The sequence below is a fragment of the Tribolium castaneum genome, chromosome 1, assembly GCF_031307605.1.
Source record: "Tribolium castaneum strain GA2 chromosome 1, icTriCast1.1, whole genome shotgun sequence".
Lineage (NCBI taxonomy): Eukaryota > Metazoa > Arthropoda > Insecta > Coleoptera > Tenebrionidae > Tribolium > Tribolium castaneum.
Window position 1 is genome coordinate 26217224 of NC_087394.1, and position 23715 is coordinate 26240938.

The 23715-nt window shown below is 35.3% G+C and overlaps 2 protein-coding genes across 4 annotated transcripts in view; one reads left to right on the plus strand and one right to left on the minus strand.

Moving 5' to 3' along the window:
- Positions 1–2338: 2338 nt before the first annotated feature.
- Positions 2339–9530, plus strand: DUBAI (Deubiquitinating apoptotic inhibitor). 2 transcript variants are annotated; one of them, XM_064355780.1, is made up of 3 exons: positions 2339–2701; positions 2765–3981; positions 8173–9530. In XM_064355780.1, the coding sequence occupies exons 2-3, from the start codon at positions 2769–2771 to the stop codon at positions 8964–8966; spliced, it is 2007 nt and encodes a 668-aa protein (XP_064211850.1). In that variant the 5' UTR covers positions 2339–2701; positions 2765–2768; the 3' UTR covers positions 8967–9530. The 2 variants fall into 2 exon arrangements, with proteins under 2 accessions (XP_064211850.1, XP_972008.1); XM_966915.5 differs by having other exon boundaries at positions 2340–2600.
- A 1432-nt stretch (positions 9531–10962) lies between these two features.
- LOC103312561 (uncharacterized protein) overlaps positions 10963–23715 on the minus strand; it is a 112120-nt gene continuing 99367 nt past the window's right edge. The window contains exons 8-9 of one of the 2 annotated variants that reach the window (XM_015978018.2): positions 11830–11883; positions 10963–11745 (exon numbers count right to left, since the gene is read on the minus strand). In XM_015978018.2, the coding sequence (XP_015833504.1) occupies positions 11404–11745; positions 11830–11883 (396 nt within the window). In that variant the 3' untranslated portion in view covers positions 10963–11403. The remainder of the gene's footprint in view (positions 11746–11829; positions 11884–23715) is intronic. The other variant, XM_008193495.3, reaches the window with a different exon arrangement.

The following is a 23715-nucleotide window of genomic DNA, read 5'->3' on the forward strand; positions in this document are numbered from 1 at the left end:
CCACATTTGATCAGTTTTTTAGAAAAAAACGCTCAAATTTTGTAAATGCAAGCAAAAAACCCATTTCAACTTCTAGTTCTATCTTGTTTGGGCGAATAATTTTCGGAAAACACCCCAAAATTTATAGAATAACTCATTCTTTTTCTCAAATTTAGTGGGTTTTCAATAAAAAAAATGCCTTTTTTATTGCATTTCTAAGCATTATAGTTAACTTTGTGCTTTTAAAAATGTTTTCAATCCAGAGGCAGTTGAAAAAATGAATTAAAAATAAATTTTGCGATTTTCTGTATGGTTTTAGCAAAATTTTCTCTGGTTTCAGAAAAGTAAAAGAAAACGCCATACTAAATTTAATTTTGCCCTTTTTTCGCTAAATTAGATGACGATATCAAGTTATGCAACCATACATCTTGCCATGTTTAATGTTAATGTCTGGTAAATTATTTGAAGGCGATTTTGCTTTATAATTATGACTTTATGAGAAAATAAGTACAACTTGATGAAACCTAAACGAATATTTAGTTACAATAATATTGTAGGAAGATTACATTTTCATATCTTTATCAATAATATTTTTATGATATTCCTTACAAGAAAGTTGAAGGGTCAGTCGATGAGGTTTAAATAAATTTAAAAAACTCACCCATAAATTTTAGGAACGATGCAATTCAGTTTACGTCCCACAGTAGCATATGAATCACAGAAAACAGCAATTTTATGTTTATTAATAGTTAATATTTCGATTTAAGTCATTTTGGTACAAAACACACTGTATTTATAACCCACAAACACAAAAAACTAAAGGACGCTCAACATACACTGACGCGTGTTGTCAAGTTAACGATACGTCATTGGCTGGTTTCTTGACAGCCTCATCTGTGAGTTTATCGACACGTAAGGCGGGCGATTTGAAAATTACTAGTTTTGGATAATCAACATTTGACGTTTTTCAGTTTGAAATAATGTAATTTATGCACAAAACAACAATTTTCTATCTTTTTATGATAAACTTTCTTCAAAAAAGTTTGAATATTATGACTAGTATATGACGACGTAACTTTTTTTTATGACACGTTTTTACCCATTACTTATTTTGCGTAAACCTGCTAAAACAACCCAAATAATTACAAAGCAAAGTTTGCTCTTTCGTTAGATTTATTTTGTTTGTGAATATTAAAATTATTTATTTTGCAAAAATTTGTTTCATTGTTAAAAAATTATTTGTTTTAGACAAAAAATCAGCTAATTATATAAAAATTATGTGATTTCAAACTAAAAATTTGTTGATTTTTTTTCTAATAAAGCGAAAAATGTTCAGTATGTGCAAATAAAGTTGAATCAGAATCCGAATTAACAGTTTTAGTAAAATTAATAAACAGCCTATTATTTTACTCGTAAATAAAAGTCAGTTGCTCTCCACTAGTCTCAACTAAATTAAAACAAAGAGAAAGCAATTGTGAATATGCTTAAGGAACTAAGTACGCACTGGAATGGAAAAATTAATTGATAAACGTGTGCTGATGAAAAAAATTAACAATTTAAACATCACAATACAAAAGAAAACAGATAAAGATGTAACTGGCAATAAAAAAATAAAGCTAAGCACCCACAAAACAATACTCTTGGATATTATGCAAGATAAACAGGAAAATAGTTCTTATATTATCAAAAATTACTAATGAAGTAGCTACTGGAGCAGTTTCTAATTTAGAAGAAGGAAAACAAGAAGAGTTTCCTTTAACACGAAATACTATATAAAATTGCCACTGCCATTTGTTAGATCTTTAACTATTAACGTCTTTATTTTAGAACCAGATAAAACGAAAAAATTTTTAAATGCTCAATTACAGTGCCTAGTTTTGTTAGAGAATTTAAAAGGTTTTAGGCTGCAAAAAAATCAAAATAACGTGAATGCGAGTATTTGTGAAGACGTAGACTTTTTGCAATAAATATTTTGATATTGCACAAAACATTTTTTATTTTAAAGAATAACTTATTATAAATTGTATAAAAAATACACATTAAGCTCTGTATGTGGCTGCAGCTAAAAGGAGTATTTTATTTTCGCCTGCCAGTCGTGTCTATAATTTTTAAGTCAAGCATTTAGAAGACTTATATTTTTAAAAGCATTTGCTTAATATTGTACGCTTATCTTTATCTTTATTAAAACAGAAATAAGCATTACCTTATGCTAATAAAAATTAAAAAATTCTTTTAATTAAAATTTTTTGATATTCCTGTTAACACATATTCAAGGAATTGCTAAAAAATCGTAAGTAAATGCAAAATAAATTGTTGAATTGAGTTTATTTGGCGCTAAATTTCGAACACGTAAAAATTTGTTGACCGACCGAGCTCGTGACAGTTGCCGCGCACGCGCCCACACAAGGCCATTTAATTATGATTCCCGTTTTTGCCGTTTAATTAATTTCTTTTTGTGTTTTATTTATTTTGCTATCATCACCCTTCGAAAAATGCGTTTGTAAGTCTTAACGAACGCCCAAAGTGTGCCTAAACCAAGTTCCTCCACCGCAGCTACGATTCCAACGACCGTCGAAAAACCCTCACCTGGATGACATTCATTGCTATCATCTCCCAGTAAGGTTAGTTTAAATTGTGTCAGTAATTTCTTCCCATTCATGCCCCATCCTTGAGGCGTCATCGCTATTTTTACGCCTTCGGGAATCCCAAAAATAAATGACAAGTGTGTTGTTTGTCGAAATTGAAGTAAGCATGTGTCACGGTTGAAATTCACTTGGGCTTCCAGAAACATGGCAGTGAAGCAAAAGGTGGTGGAATGCGTGGCCCAGAGCGCGGAGGCGCGCCTCCAGCTCATCCTGCGCACCCTGCAGGACCTCACGGCCCAGGGGCTCCAGGACAAGAAGTGCGCCAACATCGTCAGCCTCCTGGGGACCATCCACGTGCCCACGGACCCCAGCGACTACAAGCAGTTCATCGGGAGCATTAAGAGCGTCCAGGAGATCCTCACCAAAGAATGCATGAAGAACGACTTGGTCTACCTGACCTTGAGGTCGCTTTACCACGAAATCTCCACGTCTCAGAAGCCGCTCTCGCCGGCCATGTCCATAGTTTTGACCCTTATCCAAGTCGATTATATCCCGACGGCCGTGGACTGGATCCTCCAAACGGGGTATTCCCCCGAAAACCACAAAAAAGCCCTCATGACGCTGTGTAATTGGCTGCCGAAATGGACCTGGACGGAGAACCTCGGCCGGTTGGTCCTCACCTTCATGCAGGGCCTGGAGGCCCAGCAACAGCTCGAGATCGTGTTCGAGGTCACGGAGGCCACGATTGAGCCCCTTTTCAGGCTGTTGATTTTGCCCGAGCACCGCAAAAGCGTGGGCCCCATTGTCAAGTACATGCTGTTCTCCATGTTGTCGCAAAGCAACCCCGTGTCCTTCGACAAGGTCGTCCCCCACGTGGGGAGCGTCGTCGCCTACTTGTACAAAGAAAAGTCCGATTCTAGTCTTGAATATTTCGGCGACATCGTCAAAGTGTGTTTTCTGTTAATGGACCACTTCTCCGACTATTCAAATCGCTACGTCCAGTTGAAGAAGGACCTGGAGCAGCATCTTCCTGCGGCGAATTGTATCGAGAACGGGCCGTCGAATTCCGTGGCGACCGTTTATTCAGCGTCGGGGAAGGTGGGGTTGAACAACCTGGGGAACACCTGTTACATGAACAGTGTCCTCCAGGCGTTGTTTATGACGAAGCCGTTCCGCAATGAGATTCTTTTGTATAATAAGGATATGACGTCGTTGTTGTCCAAGTTGCAGACGCTGTTTGCGCTGTTGCAACACTCGAAGAGGGCTTCCATCTCGCCGCATGATATTTCGAATTTGGCGAGGCCGCCCGGGTTTTTGCCAGGGCATCAGCATGACAGTTCGGAGTTTTTGGGGTATTTGTTGGATGTTTTGCACGAGCAGGAGAAGACGGCCGTTTGTGGGAATGGTACCAAAGCAGGTAGGGTTTAAAAGTTTTATTTGCGTTGCGTCATTTCAAAGGATCCAATGTTTCTAATCAAAGTTCAGGTTTTATTAAGATTTATTAGAAAATTGTTGTTATTTTACAATTGGCAATAAATTGATAAGAACGCAATTCTTGTTCAGACTTGGAGAAATAGGTCAAATATGGCCAAAAAGCCAATAATCGGTAAAAAAATGTTTATAAATAGAATCATTCGGTGATTGTTTGTCTATATTTTGCCTCTTTAGTTTTTAAAGAATCATTAACAATATGTGTACCTAGTCATATGCACATCCTAACACAATTTTTATTGAACTTTTATTAGTTACTTGCGCAATGTGTCACACAATTATAAATCGCATATTCAACGCACTTCAATTGGCAATTAGCAAAATAAAATAAATTTTCGGCAAAGTTGTTATAAAAAATTCAATATCATTCTGTATTTGTCTAACTGATTAGCAATGCATTTTATTTATTACACATTAATTTTTGTTCGAATTATTAAATATTAATTTGTTACACTCCTGAACATATTGTGCTTTACAATAAGAAGAAAAAATACAAGAAGATGCACCCAACCGATGACATCTTCTGTTTAGAGCTCCTACATCTTCATAGAACGGATCTACTAAAATTAAAGAAATTAAAGTGACGATGTTTACATTTTTTTGTTCGTTTTTAAGCTAATTATTAAAGAAATCAATCTAATTCAACGAAACACATTCCACAATTGGTTGATTTAAACTTCATTTTAATAAGGTATCACTGAGTATAATTTTCAGGGACGTTCTTAAATAAGGAATCGTTATAAAAGAGACAAACTGAATTGTGTAAGAATATAAATCAATATCTGTTTAGTTATTGATTATTATTGATTTTTTTAACAATAATAATTATAAAATATTAATTTGAAATTTTATTATTTTAATTAGTGCCATTTTAAAACAGAGGATGCTTAAATGACGACGTTTTTAGCAACAAAAATACTTAAAAAAATTGTTGTTAGCTCCAAGTTTACGTTTTCTTGAATTTATATTTTATTAATTATTTATTGGAGCTAAGACAAATTAGGAAAACCATAACATTTTATTTTATTTCCCTTTCGAAATGTGAAAATTAAAGTTTCAGTTATATACTTTATTCTTAGGATTTATAAGAAGATGCTCTAAGGAAATGGCCTTTCATGTACACTTTTGTAACAACTGTCTAAAATGTGTGAACTTTATAATAAATTCACCATAAAAGCAAATTTTAGATTTCCTAATTTAACTCGTAAATTTTTAAATATTTTTTCATGTACAAAAGGATTAAGAGAAATCCTTTCAGAACCTGTTCATGCACTTATTCGTTCATTATTTTTTAATTTTCTTTTCTTTGCTATCTAAAACAGGAAAATTGTTTTAAAAAATTCATCACATAAATAATTGATTTCCAGAAGCATCAAAACAGAGAAATGGATACGAATTTAAATATTTATCCATCTTCCAAATAGTTTCAAGTCTCAATATATCAGTTTTATTGAGAAATATTCTGGGAAACAGTGAAAAACTTGCTCAATAAATTTTCAGGAAATAAAACAGTTTGTCCTGTCGTAACACACAAAATTTGTTATTTTTAACAATTTTTATTTGATAACAAATCGAATGTGATAACTCGCTTTTCCTAGGATTTTATCAGATAAATATTTAATGTGTTCTTATGCTATAACGAAATTCGTAAATACGATTTTAGTCATTTTGAGAAAAATGTAGAGGGTGATTTTTGGGAAAACTATGCATTTAATTTTACACAAATTTTACTTAATCGATTCGTTTTGCCATTCTCTATCTACCTTCAAATTTGTGTTAAACCATTCTCTAACACACTTTATAAACGTATGTTAAAAAATCTTCTCTTTCAAATGCAATAATTGGTTTTGTAATTGATAGGTCTATTTTAATGTTATTAAACAATGTTCATATACTTGTAATACATCAAAAATTATATTATAATATTTACGTCACTATTAGAGGCTACTGTAAAAATTTTATTAATGTATGATCACGTCCTGATGGACAAATTAAAAAAAAAATAAAAACTTTGACCTGTGTTTCGTCCGCTATAAAGCTGAATTATTAAGTATACTTATTTAGACTACATATAATTTATTTTCAAGTTTAGAGCGTAGAGAAAATCTTTACACTTCCGGATTAAAACTTATCACGAAGTAAGGTTTTATAAAAAAAGAGGAAAAAATGGCGTAGTAACATTGAATGGAAAAAACTTTAACGGGTTAAAAATTAAAGAACTTTCCATGTAAAAAAACTTATGTCTTTGTTTTAACCTCAACAAAATCAATAAATAAATAAATTCTGTCCTGCATTTCTCCAATCCTCGTTTTATAATAACTTTCATTTATTTATTTTTAAATAAACCATAGTCCTAACTAGGTATTTTGTACAGTTTATGTTGTTTTTTAGTTTTTATTATTACGTCAAAACCATATCTCCTAATATGAAACAGATTTGCAAATATCAGCCAACTTTGTTTCTTCGTAACCCAAAACTAGTCTATTTAAAGGCATTGGTAACATATTTTACCTGTTTTATGTTTCAACGGAATTTGAAAAATCGTTCATTCTAAACCAGCGGATTCTTTTCAAAGCCAGATAGATAATAGCTTCGAAAAAAAAAGAAATCGTAACATTACAATCGTCTGTTATTACAGGTTCTTCTTATCACTGAACTTTCTCAGTCACCAAAAATCTGAGAGATATTTGAACATTTTTTACAAATCTTTCACAAAATCAAAAATTAACTACTTTTTCGACTAATTTCTGTTCTAAATTTTGTCTAGAACTTTGCGAAACCATCTGAGAAATTTTGTAAAGTTTTCATAAACTTTGACAGTATCAAAAACCATTTGATCATAATATTGGACCAAATGCTCGATAGGCGGTTATGACGTCATCTCTACCTTAGCAACTAACCGACCGATAAAATTGATCTAACGATAGAACAGGGGATTATTTCGTTATAGTACTAAACACCTCGTTTAAAAATATTCAGTGTTGTTAAAAGTACATTTTTAGAAGTATTTAAGTACAAATACAAATACTTTTTTGGCAAAGTAATTAAATGTAATTTAAATACAATTTTTGAAAATGTATTTAATTCCAAATACAATTACATTAGTAATGTATTTAATAGTTATTTATTTAATGAGTTTGAGTGTAAATCGGACGGTTTATTTCACGAGTGGATTTTTAAACCACGAGTGAAAACGAGTGGTTTATCATCCACGAGGCGAAATAAATGAACCGATTTACACAAAAACCAGTTGAATACAACATTTTATTCTTCGAAATAGACTCAGCAAGGCTTAAAATTGTTTTAAATTTGTTAAAAATAATCTGACGTTTCGTACTGAGAAATGCCAAACAGTTGTCAAAACTTCCTTACACAGGAGAAAAACCGTAAATTTTGACAGTGTCGAAGAATAAAGGTATTTAAATACTTAGTGGGGATTATAAATTTAAGGATAGGAAAGTATAAACACTAAGATTAAAAAAACTATTTATTTACGTTTTCTTTCGGGAAAATAGTCAGTAGAGCTTACAATCACAATATACAATCATACATCAATACCAATACAAAATTATTTACATGTTCATAATACCATCTAATTTAATTTTTAATTTTTTTGTAATTTTTAAAGTTTTATTAGCACCAACACATAATAAACATTTTGCTGTAATTTTATTTTCTGAAGAGGATATAACTTCGAAAATATCGTTTGTTAAAATGGCGGGCAGTTTAACACTTTCCATAATTCGCTTGTGTTCACAACTTGAGTGTTTAAGACGAACTGAAATTTGTTTTTCATAGTTTGTATAACAAATATTTTTTCTCGGAAATAGATCTTTAGATAATGCAGGGAAAGTCTTCGGTCCCGACAATTCGGATCATCTGTCTACCTGCCTTGGGTTAGGATAAGTGGTATCGGTACACACTCTATACCGCACTGCAAATTCTCCGTAACCCTTAAAAATATTTAAATTTAATTACAAATATTTAAAATTTCGGGGACAATTGTAATTAAATTACATTTGAATTACAAAAAAATAAATGTATTTAATTTCAGCCCATGTATTTCAAATACATGTATTACTGATAATATTGTTAGCATGTTTTTTTTTAATTCTAGACCATGTGCCCCCCTCATACAACACCATAGTCCAGTCAGCCTTCGGCGGTCGCACGGTGTCGGTTTCGCGTTGCGGCGAATGCGACACAAAAAGCGAACGCGTCGACAACTTCTGGGAGCTGCAACTCTCCTTCCCCAACACCACCGACAATCAGTCCGTGCAGACCCTCCTCAACTACTACCTCCAACCGGAGAAGCTCAGCGGCGACAACCAATACCACTGCGAGGTGTGCGACTGTCTCACCGACGGCGAGCGCGTCACCTGCATCGAAGAGGCTCCCCCACGTCTCATCCTCACCCTGAAGCACTTCCGCTACGACCAGGCCTCCCAGCAGCGCACCAAACTCCTCCAGAGCATCAAACTCGACAATCACGTGCAGCTCGACACCGGCCTCTACGTGCTCTACGCGGCGGTGGTCCACTGCGGCTCCAGTGTGGACTCGGGGCACTATTACACGTTCGCACGAGACGGAGACGAGTGGTTCAAGTTCAACGATTGTTCCGTTATGAGGACTATGGCGGAGGAACTTTGCAGTTTGAAGCCGCCAGAAACGCCGTATATTTTGTTTTATAGTCGGCAGGACTGCTCGGATCCCGAGGCGCTGCCGAGGACTGTCTTGTCGCAGAGATTACAGTTAGTGATTAATAATGATCACACTGAGTTCGAGCTTGAGAAGAGAAGGAGGCCGATCAAGACGTACAACAGCAAACAAAATCGGAACGATGAACCGCCGCCTCCGGGGTGTGGAGGGCCTGGGTTTTCTAGTAATTCATCTAATATGTATGTATGCTAAATGTTTCAATATATATCGGATTTGGGTTATTACATAGTTGAATTCTTTCTAATATGTTGAACAACGAACTGAACTCATCTGTTGGCAATTTGGCGATAGGGTCAGGTGGGGTAAGTGTTAACTAGGGGTCTCAATTAATATTCGGAATACAGTTGGGATGATTGATTTCATAGTGTGCCCCACCCGACCCTGGTTATTTTGCCGGTGGATAACTTTTCGCCCAGTGACATATACGATTGTAAATATTAGTTTTATTCACACTCACACATAAATAGGAATTGTTTCAAAAATAGTCACGGAGTATTGTTGTTTTATTGTTGTTTTTGTTTTATTTTGAAAGTACAACGTACTGAATTGTTTTTTTTTCGAAATCGTGATTAATTTGCTTTCCATCAATTGTCTAGGTTTGTTTACACTTATTTATAAGTCTGTGAATTTATAGGTTTACGTTTTGTGGATATTGTAGATAACAAATTTGTTTACTGCTGGTATTATCCATACCGTCTGTCTGTACACAAATTCTACGCTTGTATATTTATAACAATAAATTGTTCTTTTCATAAACGCATTTTGTGACATCCTGAGAAATATCCAGTATCCCAGTTTTTTATAATTGAGTCGCCAACTATTTTTATACATTTAAAAAGTTTTTTTTTGGGTGGGTACGAGGCTACAGCGTCTATGCTAGGTCTTAAAAGCAATGGCATAGAATAGTTCTTTTACAGTTACCTGTAATTTTTATTCTTTCAATTAAAGTTTTTATGACTTGAAACTATTTTTTTCCTTATCCAAGTTCTTAGCAAACCGAATATGTTTAGATTTACGTTTGTGAATAATAATTGCAATAAGAAAAAATGTTTGTTTTCTAATTTCGCATCCATTGATATAACAATAAACAGGGTTTGCTATTTAAAATTACTAAAAATAAAAGGGTCTAAAGTTTAAAAGTTTGGAAGTAAATTGTGAACATTTAACACTAATTTTTTTTTATACCAGAAATTTCTCAATTGTTAAAAAAAACTGCAGGGATATGTAAGAAGCTAAAAGGGTATTCTAATGAGCACAAAAAATAATAGCATGTCATTGAAAAAAATATTATTATGACGTCATACTTTTCGTGGGACACTATAATTAAAACTGTTTTCCTAAAATGCGTCCTAGAGTATAAATAACGTCTACAAAATATCAATAGTACGCCAATTTTAGTAATTTAGAAGAATGGAGTTGAGCTGGACCACACTGTTTTTTTTAATTTAAAAGTTGGTCAGTCTTCAGTTATGAGGAAAAGGAAAATTTTATCTTATTGGTTAGTGACAGTGAAAGAGTCAAAAATGACTAACATTCTCAGTTAAAAATTCTTTATAATATGATTGAAATAAGTAGTAAATTATGTAAAAATAATAAAGTTTTTACAAACAAAATAGTTGTTAATTTTTTTTGCGTATAATGTCATTTGCAATTAATACATAAAGAACTACTGCCAATAAACCTCTTCAATTTTAAATTTTTGCAACTTAAACAATTGAGTGTGTCAAAATTGGTGGATGCGCCGGGTAAAATAGAAAAATTTATCTGTTTTTAAATATCTTTGTGACTTTTTTTGTAAAAAGTATAATGTTAACCTCTTTAGAAATGTCCATTTTAACTTGGTCTTAATGTTAATTAAAAATATTTTTAAAAATTAAGAAAAAAACTTCACTTTACTTTTGTTAAGAATAATTGAGAAGGATTTTTTTATTATCTTTCTAGAGTTTTTTGAACGTGTGCTATAGTGTACTGAAGAGTGTATGCGTTAATTTGTATACAGTCTGCGTTTGATTTTAAGTTTATCAATTTTTTACGATTTTTTCTACAATTCCTAGTTCCGTTTCAAATAAATAGTTTTTTAGATTGGCGTAAGAAATAAAATTTTTTTGCTGCGACGGAATATTCATTAATTACTGTTCTATATAATGATAAAATGAAAATTTTTAATTTATGACGAGAAACGAAACGCTTTCCAACTGAATAACATTTTTTATTAATTATAGCTTGCAAGTACAAAACAAAATAAACAATGATTCAATAAATTTTGTCATGAAATAAAATATTTACAACGATTTAAGCTGCGAACCTCACCTTGGACAAAGCGCAAAACTGTCAGAATTTATGTACACAAATGACAGAACAAAGGCTGTGCTAATTTCGTCCAAAATGTGGTCTAGGCACCCTCTAGAATGAAAAACTTACAGTGTGTTTTTAATGTTGGGCTCTGTGTTAAAACAATTCCAATATTTCAAACATTAAAATCGTTTTGATTTATTTAAAAACACCCTGTAAATTCGCTACTTGATTGCTTACCGACCTAGTTACAAATCTTAGAAACTTTAGAAAATCTTGTAGGAAGGACAATTTACATTTAACACAAAATATCGTTCTTTTATTTACAATAAAGTATTTACAAGTTCGACTGTAGAATGGTGTCGGTGTTCGTCTCGATCAAGGGGGCCGTGTCGGCCCCTTTTGACACTAGCATGGGCGACTTGACGTCAATGGTCCAGGGCTCCAGCAGCTGGGGCCCATTGTGGTTCGGACTGGAATGGTCCGGGAACTTGACCGACTTTCTTGGTCCTTTATTGAAAATACTAGGGGAGGTTTCGTCGGTGCCCAGGGACGTGTGGGGCGCAGTCCCGGTGGGGCTCTGGGTGGGCGTGGGGCGCGTCTCGTGGTAGGTGATGGGTCGGCGAGTGCTTAGGTAACTAGTCGCAGTCGGCTGCGAGCTGTAGTGGATGTTAGGGACCTGGAAAGAAGCCAGTGTTAGCCCCCTGCAGTGTCACGGAATCGACACACGCATGCAAAGCGGGGCCAAGGGCCCCCTTTTTACCCGGCCGTGGAGCAGTCCCGTGGTGGGCAACTCATCGTCGTCGCGAGGGATGGCCTAAAGAGAGTATTTTCAGTAAATATTTGAAGGGGGCACGTGTCAAGTGTAAAAATTATAAAAATCCCTTCATTATAATTGCAAAATTTGCCTTTTTTTTAACACCTAATCAATGCTTTGGATCAGTTCATGCATCTATTTTTTCATCATTTTTTAATGAACTTATTTTATTTTTTACCCAATACATTTTTAAGGATACCAATGGAGTACTCTTCCAGTTAACAACAATTTAACATTCTTGTGGGGTTGTACGTCAAATAATTGTCAAGAAAAATCGATTTCGGTTACAGTGTTGCAAATTACGAGCACAAATACTTTCAAATGTGTTGCCAACAGACTCAGTATTTCTGGATCAGTCTGTATTTAATGCTTTACTTAAACTCATCTAAACTGACTTGCCATTTATTACCTAGGAAAGGTTAAATTAATCCAAAATTGGAATTTGGTTACAAGTGAATGTTACAACAAATAAACTTTTTTGGGCGTATTTTTTTGAGGATAGTATCAATTTTTTTACGTAATTCTTGCAAAAAATTGAATCCATATTCATAAAAAAATGCTTATTCTTATGAGCAAATACTTACATCATATATTAGCTGTTTCAAAATTATTTATACTAATTTATAATATTTATACTAATAATTTTCACTCCAATTTTTTAGTATGTTGTAGAGGAAGGTCTTGTAATGTTTTCGTACAAAAATGAAGGCCCTTGCTGCCTGCATTCGAAAGGACGCATGGGTCATTCTTAAGCCGTGCTTTATACGAATTTTTCAAATATTGTCCTATATTCCGGATTTAATAAAAAGAAAACAAAAAGACCGACGACTCTAATTTTTTAATATGTTGTAGAGGAAGGTCTTGTAATGTTGTCTTCCAAAAATGAAGGCCCTTGCTGCCTGCATTCGAAAGGACGCATGGGTCATTCTTAAGCCGTGCTTTATACGAATTTTTCAAATATTGTCCTATATTCCCGATATAATAAAAAGAAAACAAAAAGCCCGACGACTCCAATTTTTTAGTATGTTGTAGAGGAAGGTCTTGTAATGTTCTCTTACAAAAATAAAAGCCCTTGCTGCATGCATTCAAAAGGACGCATGGGTCACTCTTAAGCCGTGCTTTATACGAATTTTTCAAATATTGTCCTATATTCCGGATTTAATAAAAAGAAAACAAAAAGCGCGACGACTCCAATTTTTTAGTATGTTGTAGAGGAAGGTCTTGTAATGTTCTCTTCCAAAAATGAAGGCCCTTGCTGCCTGCATTCGAAAGGACGCATGGGTCATTCTTAAGCCGTGCTTTATACGAATTTTTCAAATATTGTCCTATATTCCGGATTTAATAAAAAGAAAACAAAAAGCCCGACAACTCCAATTTTTTAGTATGTTGTAGAGAAAGGTCTTGTAATGTTCTCATACAAAAATGAAGGCCCTTGCTGCCTGCATTCGAAAGGACGCATGGGTCATTCTTAAGCCGTGCTTTATACGAATTTTTCAAATATTGTCCTATATTCCCGATATAATAAAAAGAAAACAAAAAGCCCGACGACTCCAATTTTTTAGTATGTTGTAGAGAAAGGTCTTGTAATGTTCCCGTACAAAAATGAAGGCCCTTGCTGCATGCATTCAAAAGGACGCATGGGTCACTCTTAAGCCGTGCTTTATACGAATTTTTCAAATATTGTCCTATATTCCGGATTTAATAAAAAGAAAACAAAAGCGCGACGACTCCAATTTTTTAGTATGTTGTAGAGGAAGGTTTTGTAATGTTCTCTTCCAAAAATGAAGGCCCTTGCTGCCTGCATTCGAAAGGACGCATGGGTCATTCTTAAGTCGTGCTTTATACGAATTTTTCAAATATTGTCCTATATTCCCGATATAATAAAAAGAAAACAAAAAGCCCGACGACTCCAATTTTTTATTATGTTGTAGAGAAAGGTCTTGTAATGTTCTCTTCCAAAAATGAAGGCCCTTGCTGCCTGCATTCGAAAGGACGCATGGGTCATTCTTAAGCCGTGCTTTATACGAATTTTTCAAATATTGTCCTATATTCCGGATTTAATAAAAAGAAAACAAAAAGCCCGACGACTCCAATTTTTTAGTATGTTGTAGAGGAAGGCTTTGTAATGTTCTCTTCCAAAAATGAAGGCCCTTGCTGCCTGCATTCGAAAGGACGCATGGGTCATTCTTAAGCCGTGCTTTATACGAATTGTTCAAATATTGTCCTATATTCCCGATATAATAAAAAGAAAACAAAAAGCCCGACGACTCCAATTTTTTAGTATGTTGTAGAGGAAGGTCTTGTAATGTTCTCTTACAAAAATAAAAGCCCTTGCTGCATGCATTCAAAAGGACGCATGGGTCACTCTTAAGCCGTGCTTTATACGAATTTTTCAAATATTGTCCTATATTCCGGATTTAATAAAAAGAAAACAAAAAGCGCGACGACTCCAATTTTTTAGTATGTTGTAGAGGAAGGTCTTGTAATGTTCTCTTCCAAAAATGAAGGCCCTTGCTGCCTGCATTCGAAAGGACGCATGGGTCATTCTTAAGCCGTGCTTTATACGAATTTTTCAAATATTGTCCTATATTCCGGATTTAATAAAAAGAAAACAAAAAGCCCGACAACTCCAATTTTTTAGTATGTTGTAGAGAAAGGTCTTGTAATGTTCTCATACAAAAATGAAGGCCCTTGCTGCCTGCATTCGAAAGGACGCATGGGTCATTCTTAAGCCGTGCTTTATACGAATTTTTCAAATATTGTCCTATATTCCCGATATAATAAAAAGAAAACAAAAAGCCCGACGACTCCAATTTTTTAGTATGTTGTAGAGAAAGGTCTTGTAATGTTCCCGTACAAAAATGAAGGCCCTTGCTGCATGCATTCAAAAGGACGCATGGGTCACTCTTAAGCCGTGCTTTATACGAATTTTTCAAATATTGTCCTATATTCCGGATTTAATAAAAAGAAAACAAAAGCGCGACGACTCCAATTTTTTAGTATGTTGTAGAGGAAGGTTTTGTAATGTTCTCTTCCAAAAATGAAGGCCCTTGCTGCCTGCATTCGAAAGGACGCATGGGTCATTCTTAAGTCGTGCTTTATACGAATTTTTCAAATATTGTCCTATATTCCGGATTTAATAAAAAGAAAACAAAAAGCCCGACGACTCCAATTTTTTAGTATGTTGTAGAGGAAGGCTTTGTAATGTTCTCTTCCAAAAATGAAGGCCCTTGCTGCCTGCATTCGAAAGGACGCATGGGTCATTCTTAAGCCGTGCTTTATACGAATTGTTCAAATATTGTCCTATATTCCCGATATAATAAAAAGAAAACAAAAAGCCCGACGACTCCAATTTTTTAGTATGTTGTAGAGGAAGGTCTTGTAATGTTCTCTTACAAAAATAAAAGCCCTTGCTGCATGCATTCAAAAGGACGCATGGGTCACTCTTAAGCCGTGCTTTATACGAATTTTTCAAATATTGTCCTATATTCCGGATTTAATAAAAAGAAAACAAAAAGCCCGACGACTCCAATTTTTTAGTATGTTGTAGAGGAGGGTCTTGTAATGTTCTCGCACAAAAATGAAGGCCCTTGCTGTCTGCATTCGAAAGGACGCATGGGTCATTCTTAAGCCGTGCTTTATACGAATTGTTCAAATATTGTCCTATATTCCGGATTTAATAAAAAGAAAACAAAAAGCCCGACGACTCCAATTTTTTATTATGTTGTAGAGAAAGGTCTTGTAATGTTCTCGTACAAAAATGAAGGCCCTTGCTGCCTGCATTCGAAAGGACGCATGGGTCATTCTTAAGCCGTGCTTTATACGAATTTTTCAAATATTGTCCTATATTCCGGATTTAATAAAAAGAAAACAAAAAGCCCGACGACTCCAATTTTTTAGTATGTTGTAGAGGAGGGTCTTGTAATGTTCTCGCACAAAAATGAAGGCCCTTGCTGTCTGCATTCGAAAGGACGCATGGGTCATTCTTAAGCCGTGCTTTATACGAATTTTTCAAATATTGTCCTATATTCCGGATTTAATAAAAAGAAAACAAAAAGCCCGACGACTCCAATTTTTTAGTATGTTGTAGAGGAGGGTTTTGTAATGTTCTCGCACAAAAATGATGGCCCTTGCTGCATGCATTCAAAAGGACGCATGGGTCACTCTTAAGCCGTGCTTTATACGAATTTTTCAAATATTGTCCTATATTCCGGATTTAATAAAAAGAAAACAAAAGCGCGACGACTCCAATTTTTTAGTATGTTGTAGAGGAAGGTTTTGTAATGTTCTCTTCCAAAAATGAAGGCCCTTGCTGCCTGCATTCGAAAGGACGCATGGGTCATTCTTAAGTCGTGCTTTATACGAATTTTTCAAATATTGTCCTATATTCCCGATATAATAAAAAGAAAACAAAAAGCCCGACGACTCCAATTTTTTAGTATGTTGTAGAGAAGGGTCTTGTAATGTTCTCTTCCAAAAATGAAGGCCCTTGCTGCCTGCATTCGAAAGGACGCATGGGTCATTCTTAAGTCGTGCTTTATACGAATTTTTCAAATATTGTCCTATATTCCCGATATAATAAAAAGAAAACAAAAAGCCCGACGACTCCAATTTTTTATTATGTTGTAGAGGAAGGCTTTGTAATGTTCTCTTCCAAAAATGAAGGCCCTTGCTGCCTGCATTCGAAAGGACGCATGGGTCATTCTTAAGCCGTGCTTTATACGAATTTTTCAAATATTGTCCTATATTCCCGATATAATAAAAAGAAAACAAAAAGCCCGACGACTCCAATTTTTTAGTATGTTGTAGAGAAGGGTCTTGTAATGTTCTCTTCCAAAAATGAAGGCCCTTGCTGCCTGCATTCGAAAGGACGCATGGGTCATTCTTAAGTCGTGCTTTATACGAATTTTTCAAATATTGTCCTATATTCCCGATATAATAAAAAGAAAACAAAAAGCCCGACGACTCCAATTTTTTATTATGTTGTAGAGGAAGGCTTTGTAATGTTCTCTTCCAAAAATGAAGGCCCTTGCTGCCTGCATTCGAAAGGACGCATGGGTCATTCTTAAGCCGTGCTTTATACGAATTTTTCAAATATTGTCCTATATTCCGGATTTAATAAAAAGAAAACAAAAAGCGCGACGACTCCAATTTTTTAGTATCTTGTAGAGGAAGGTTTTGTAATGTTCTCTTCCAAAAATGAAGGCCTTTGCTGCCTGCATTCGAAAGGACGCATGGGTCATTCTTAAGCCGTGCTTTATACGAATTTTTCAAATATTGTCCTATATTCCGGATTTAATAAAAAGAAAACAAAAAGCGCGACGACTCCAATTTTTTAGTATCTTGTAGAGGAAGGTTTTGTAATGTTCTCTTCCAAAAATGAAGGCCCTTGCTGCCTGCATTCGAAAGGACGCATGGGTCATTCTTAAGCCGTGCTTTATACGAATTTTTCAAATATTGTCCTATATTCCCGATATAATAAAAAGAAAACAAAAAGCCCGACGACTCCAATTTTTTAGTATGTTGTAGAGAAAGGTCTTGTAATGTTCTCTTCCAAAAATGAAGGCCCTTGCTGCCTGCATTCGAAAGGACGCATGGGTCATTCTTAAGCCGTGCTTTATACGAATTTTTCAAATATTGTCCTATATTCCCGATATAATAAAAAGAAAACAAAAAGCCCGACGACTCCAATTTTTTATTATGTTGTAGAGAAAGGTTTTGTAATGTTCTCTTTCAAAAATGAAGGCCCTTGCTGCCTGCATTCGAAAGGACGCATGGGTCATTCTTAAGCCGTGCTTTATACGAATTTTTCAAATATTGTCCTATATTCCCGATATAATAAAAAGAAAACAAAAAGCCCGACGACTCCAATTTTTTATTATGTTGTAGAGAAAGGTCTTGTAATGTTCTCTTCCAAAAATGAAGGCCCTTGCTGCCTGCATTCGAAAGGACGCATGGGTCATTCTTAAGCCGTGCTTTATACGAATTTTTCAAATATTGTCCTATATTCCGGATTTAATAAAAAGAAAACAAAAAGCCCGACGACTCCAATTTTTTAGTATGTTGTAGAGGAAGGTTTTGTAATGTTCTCTTCCAAAAATGAAGGCCCTTGCTGCCTGCATTCGAAAGGACGCATGGGTCATTCTTAAGCCGTGCTTTATACGAATTTTTCAAATATTGTCCTATATTCCGGATTTAATAAAAAGAAAACAAAAAGCCCGACGACTACAATTTTTTAGTATCTTGTAGAGGAAGGTTTTGTAATGTTCTCTTCCAAAAATGAAGGCCCTTGCTGCCTGCATTCGAAAGGACGCATGGGTCATTCTTAAGCCGTGCTTTATACGAATTTTTCAAATATTGTCCTATATTCCCGATATAATAAAAAGAAAACAAAAAGCCCGACGACTCCAATTTTTTAGTATGTTGTAGAGAAAGGTCTTGTAATGTTCTCTTCCAAAAATGAAGGCCCTTGCTGCCTGCATTCGAAAGGACGCATGGGTCATTCTTAAGCCGTGCTTTATACGAATTTTTCAAATATTGTCCTATATTCCGGATTTAATAAAAAGAAAACAAAAAGCGCGACGACTCCAATTTTTTAGTATCTTGTAGAGGAAGGTTTTGTAATGTTCTCTTCCAAAAATGAAAGCCTTTGCTGCCTGCATTCGAAAGGACGCATGGGTCATTCTTAAGCCGTGCTTTATACGAATTTTTCAAATATTGTCCTATATTCCGGATTTAATAAAAAGAAAACAAAAAGCGCGACGACTCCAATTTTTTAGTATCTTGTAGAGGAAGGTTTTGTAATGTTCTCTTCCAAAAATGAAGGCCCTTGCTGCCTGCATTCGAAAGGACGCATGGGTCATTCTTAAGCCGTGCTTTATACGAATTTTTCAAATATTGTCCTATATTCCCGATATAATAAAAAGAAAACAAAAAGCCCGACGACTCCAATTTTTTAGTATGTTGTAGAGAAAGGTCTTGTAATGTTCTCTTCCAAAAATGAAGGCCCTTGCTGCCTGCATTCGAAAGGACGCATGGGTCATTCTTAAGCCGTGCTTTATACGAATTTTTCAAATATTGTCCTATATTCCCGATATAATAAAAAGAAAACAAAAAGCCCGACGACTCCAATTTTTTATTATGTTGTAGAGAAAGGTTTTGTAATGTTCTCTTTCAAAAATGAAGGCCCTTGCTGCCTGCATTCGAAAGGACGCATGGGTCATTCTTAAGCCGTGCTTTATACGAATTTTTCAAATATTGTCCTATATTCCCGATATAATAAAAAGAAAACAAAAAGCCCGACGACTCCAATTTTTTAGTATGTTGTAGAGAAAGGTCTTGTAATGTTCTCTTCCAAAAATGAAGGCCCTTGCTGCCTGCATTCGAAAGGACGCATGGGTCATTCTTAAGCCGTGCTTTATACGAATTTTTCAAATATTGTCCTATATTCCCGATATAATAAAAAGAAAACAAAAAGCCCGACGACTCCAATTTTTTAGTATGTTGTAGAGAAAGGTCTTGTAATGTTCTCTTCCAAAAATGAAGGCCCTTGCTGCCTGCATTCGAAAGGACGCATGGGTCATTCTTAAGCCGTGCTTTATACGAATTTTTCAAATATTGTCCTATATTCCCGATATAATAAAAAGAAAACAAAAAGCCCGACGACTCCAATTTTTTAGTATGTTGTAGAGAAAGGTCTTGTAATGTTCTCTTCCAAAAATGAAGGCCCTTGCTGCCTGCATTCGAAAGGACGCATGGGTCATTCTTAAGCCGTGCTTTATACGAATTTTTCAAATATTGTCCTATATTCCGGATTTAATAAAAAGAAAACAAAAAGCGCGACGACTCCAATTTTTTAGTATCTTGTAGAGGAAGGTTTTGTAATGTTCTCTTCCAAAAATGAAGGCCCTTGCTGCCTGCATTCGAAAGGACGCATGGGTCATTCTTAAGCCGTGCTTTATACGAATTTTTCAAATATTGTCCTATATTCCCGATATAATAAAAAGAAAACAAAAAGCCCGACGACTCCAATTTTTTATTATGTTGTAGAGAAAGGTCTTGTAATGTTCTCTTCCAAAAATGAAGGCCCTTGCTGCCTGCATTCGAAAGGACGCATGGGTCATTCTTAAGCCGTGCTTTATACGAATTTTTCAAATATTGTCCTATATTCCGGATTTAATAAAAAGAAAACAAAAAGCCCGACGACTCCAATTTTTTAGTATGTTGTAGAGGAGGGTCTTGTAATGTTCTCGCACAAAAATGAAGGCCCTTGCTGCCTGCATTCGAAAGGACGCATGGGTCATTCTTAAGCCGTGCTTTATACGAATTTTTCAAATATTGTCCTATATTCCCGATATAATAAAAAGAAAACAAAAAGCCCGACGACTCCAATTTTTTAGTATGTTGTAGAGGAGGGTCTTGTAATGTTCTCGCACAAAAATGAAGGCCCTTGCTGCCTGCATTCGAAAGGACGCTTGGGTCATTCTTAAGCCGTGCTTTATACGAATTTTTCAAATATTGTCCTATATTCCCGATATAATAAAAAGAAAACAAAAAGCCCGACGACTCCAATTTTTTAGTATGTTGTAGAGGAGGGTCTTGTAATGTTCTCGCACAAAAATGAAGGCCCTTGCTGCCTGCATTCGAAAGGACGCATGGGTCATTCTTAAGCCGTGCTTTATACGAATTTTTCAAATATTGTCCTATATTCCGGATTTAATAAAAAGAAAACAAAAAGCGCGACGACTCCAATTTTTTAGTATGTTGTAGAGGAAGGTTTTGTAATGTTCTCTTCCAAAAATGAAGGCCCTTGCTGCCTGCATTCGAAAGGACGCATGGGTCATTCTTAAGCCGTGCTTTATACGAATTTTTCAAATATTGTCCTATATTCCCGATATAATAAAAAGAAAACAAAAAGCCCGACGACTCCAATTTTTTATTATGTTGTAGAGAAAGGTTTTGTAATGTTCTCTTCCAAAAATGAAGGCCCTTGCTGCCTGCATTCGAAAGGACGCATGGGTCATTCTTAAGCCGTGCTTTATACGAATTTTTTAAATATTGTCCTATATTCCCGATATAATAAAAAGAAAACAAAAAGCCCGACGACTCCAATTTTTTATTATGTTGTAGAGAAAGGTCTTGTAATGTTCTCTTCCAAAAATGAAGGCCCTTGCTGCCTGCATTCGAAAGGACGCATGGGTCATTCTTAAGCCGTGCTTTATACGAATTTTTCAAATATTGTCCTATATTCCGGATTTAATAAAAAGAAAACAAAAAGCCCGACGACTCCAATTTTTTAGTATGTTGTAGAGGAGGGTCTTGTAATGTTCTCGCACAAAAATGAAGGCCCTTGCTGCCTGCATTCGAAAGGACGCATGGGTCATTCTTAAGCCGTGCTTTATACGAATTTTTCAAATATTGTCCTATATTCCCGATATAATAAAAAGAAAACAAAAAGCCCGACGACTAAAAATTTTTTATTATGTTGTAGAGAAAGGTCTTGTAATGTTCTCTTCCAAAAATGAAGGCCCTTGCTGCCTGCATTCGAAAGGACGCATGGGTCATTCTTAAGCCGTGCTTTATACGAATTTTTCAAATATTGTCCTATATTCCGGATTTAATAAAAAGAAAACAAAAAGCCCGACGACTCCAATTTTTTAGTATGTTGTAGAGGAAGGTTTTGTAATGTTCTCTTCCCAAAATGAAGGCCCTTGCTGCCTGCATTCGAAAGGACGCATGGGTCATTCTTAAGCCGTGCTTTATACGAATTTTTCAAATATTGTCCTATATTCCGGATTTAATAAAAAGAAAACAAAAAGCCTGACGACTCCAATTTTTTAGTATCTTGTAGAGGAAGGTTTTGTAATGTTCTCTTCCAAAAATGAGGGCCCTTGCTGCCTGCATTCGAAAGGACGCATGGGTCATTCTTAAGCCGTGCTTTATACGAATTTTTCAAATATTGTCCTATATTCCCGATATAATAAAAAGAAAACAAAAAGCCCGACGACTCCAATTTTTTAGTATGTTGTAGAGAAAGGTCTTGTAATGTTCTCTTCCAAAAATGAAGGCCCTTGCTGCCTGCATTCGAAAGGACGCATGGGTCATTCTTAAGCCGTGCTTTATACGAATTTTTCAAATATTGTCCTATATTCCGGATTTAATAAAAAGAAAACAAAAAGCGCGACGACTCCAATTTTTTAGTATCTTGTAGAGGAAGGTTTTGTAATGTTCTCTTCCAAAAATGAAGGCCCTTGCTGCCTGCATTCGAAAGGACGCATGGGTCATTCTTAAGCCGTGCTTTATACGAATTTTTCAAATATTGTCCTATATTCCCGATATAATAAAAAGAAAACAAAAAGCCCGACGACTCCAATTTTTTATTATGTTGTAGAGAAAGGTCTTGTAATGTTCTCTTCCAAAAATGAAGGCCCTTGCTGCCTGCATTCGAAAGGACGCATGGGTCATTCTTAAGCCGTGCTTTATACGAATTTTTCAAATATTGTCCTATATTCCGGATTTAATAAAAAGAAAACAAAAAGCCCGACGACTCCAATTTTTTAGTATGTTGTAGAGGAGGGTCTTGTAATGTTCTCGCACAAAAATGAAGGCCCTTGCTGCCTGCATTCGAAAGGACGCATGGGTCATTCTTAAGCCGTGCTTTATACGAATTTTTCAAATATTGTCCTATATTCCCGATATAATAAAAAGAAAACAAAAAGCCCGACGACTCCAATTTTTTAGTATGTTGTAGAGGAGGGTCTTGTAATGTTCTCGCACAAAAATGAAGGCCCTTGCTGCCTGCATTCGAAAGGACGCTTGGGTCATTCTTAAGCCGTGCTTTATACGAATTTTTCAAATATTGTCCTATATTCCCGATATAATAAAAAGAAAACAAAAAGCCCGACGACTCCAATTTTTTAGTATGTTGTAGAGGAGGGTCTTGTAATGTTCTCGCACAAAAATGAAGGCCCTTGCTGCCTGCATTCGAAAGGACGCATGGGTCATTCTTAAGCCGTGCTTTATACGAATTTTTCAAATATTGTCCTATATTCCGGATTTAATAAAAAGAAAACAAAAAGCGCGACGACTCCAATTTTTTAGTATGTTGTAGAGGAAGGTTTTGTAATGTTCTCTTCCAAAAATGAAGGCCCTTGCTGCCTGCATTCGAAAGGACGCATGGGTCATTCTTAAGCCGTGCTTTATACGAATTTTTCAAATATTGTCCTATATTCCGGATTTAATAAAAAGAAAACAAAAAGCCCGACGACTCCAATTTTTTAGTATGTTGTAGAGGAGGGTCTTGTAATGTTCTCGCACAAAAATGAAGGCCCTTGCTGCCTGCATTCGAAAGGACGCATGGGTCATTCTTAAGCCGTGCTTTATACGAATTTTTCAAATATTGTCCTATATTCCGGATTTAATAAAAAGAAAACAAAAAGCGCGACGACTCCAATTTTTTAGTATCTTGTAGAGGAAGGTTTTGTAATGTTCTCTTCCAAAAATGAAGGCCCTTGCTGCCTGCATTCGAAAGGACGCATGGGTCATTCTTAAGCCGTGCTTTATACGAATTTTTCAAATATTGTCCTATATTCCCGATATAATAAAAAGAAAACAAAAAGCCCGACGACTCCAATTTTTTAGTATGTTGTAGAGAAAGGTCTTGTAATGTTCTCTTCCAAAAATGAAGGCCCTTGCTGCCTGCATTCGAAAGGACGCATGGGTCATTCTTAAGCCGTGCTTTATACGAATTTTTCAAATATTGTCCTATATTCCCGATATAATAAAAAGAAAACAAAAAGCCCGACGACTCCAATTTTTTAGTATGTTGTAGAG

Bases quoted from the DNA above. Each gene is read 5' to 3' on its own strand.
- DUBAI (XM_064355780.1), top strand. From the start codon at position 2,769: ATGGCAGTGAAGCAAAAGGTGGTGGAATGCGTGGCCCAGAGCGCGGAG. The intron at 3,982-8,172 runs GTAGGGTTTAAA...TTTTAATTCTAG, and splicing joins TGGGAATGGTACCAAAGCAG to ACCATGTGCCCCCCTCATAC.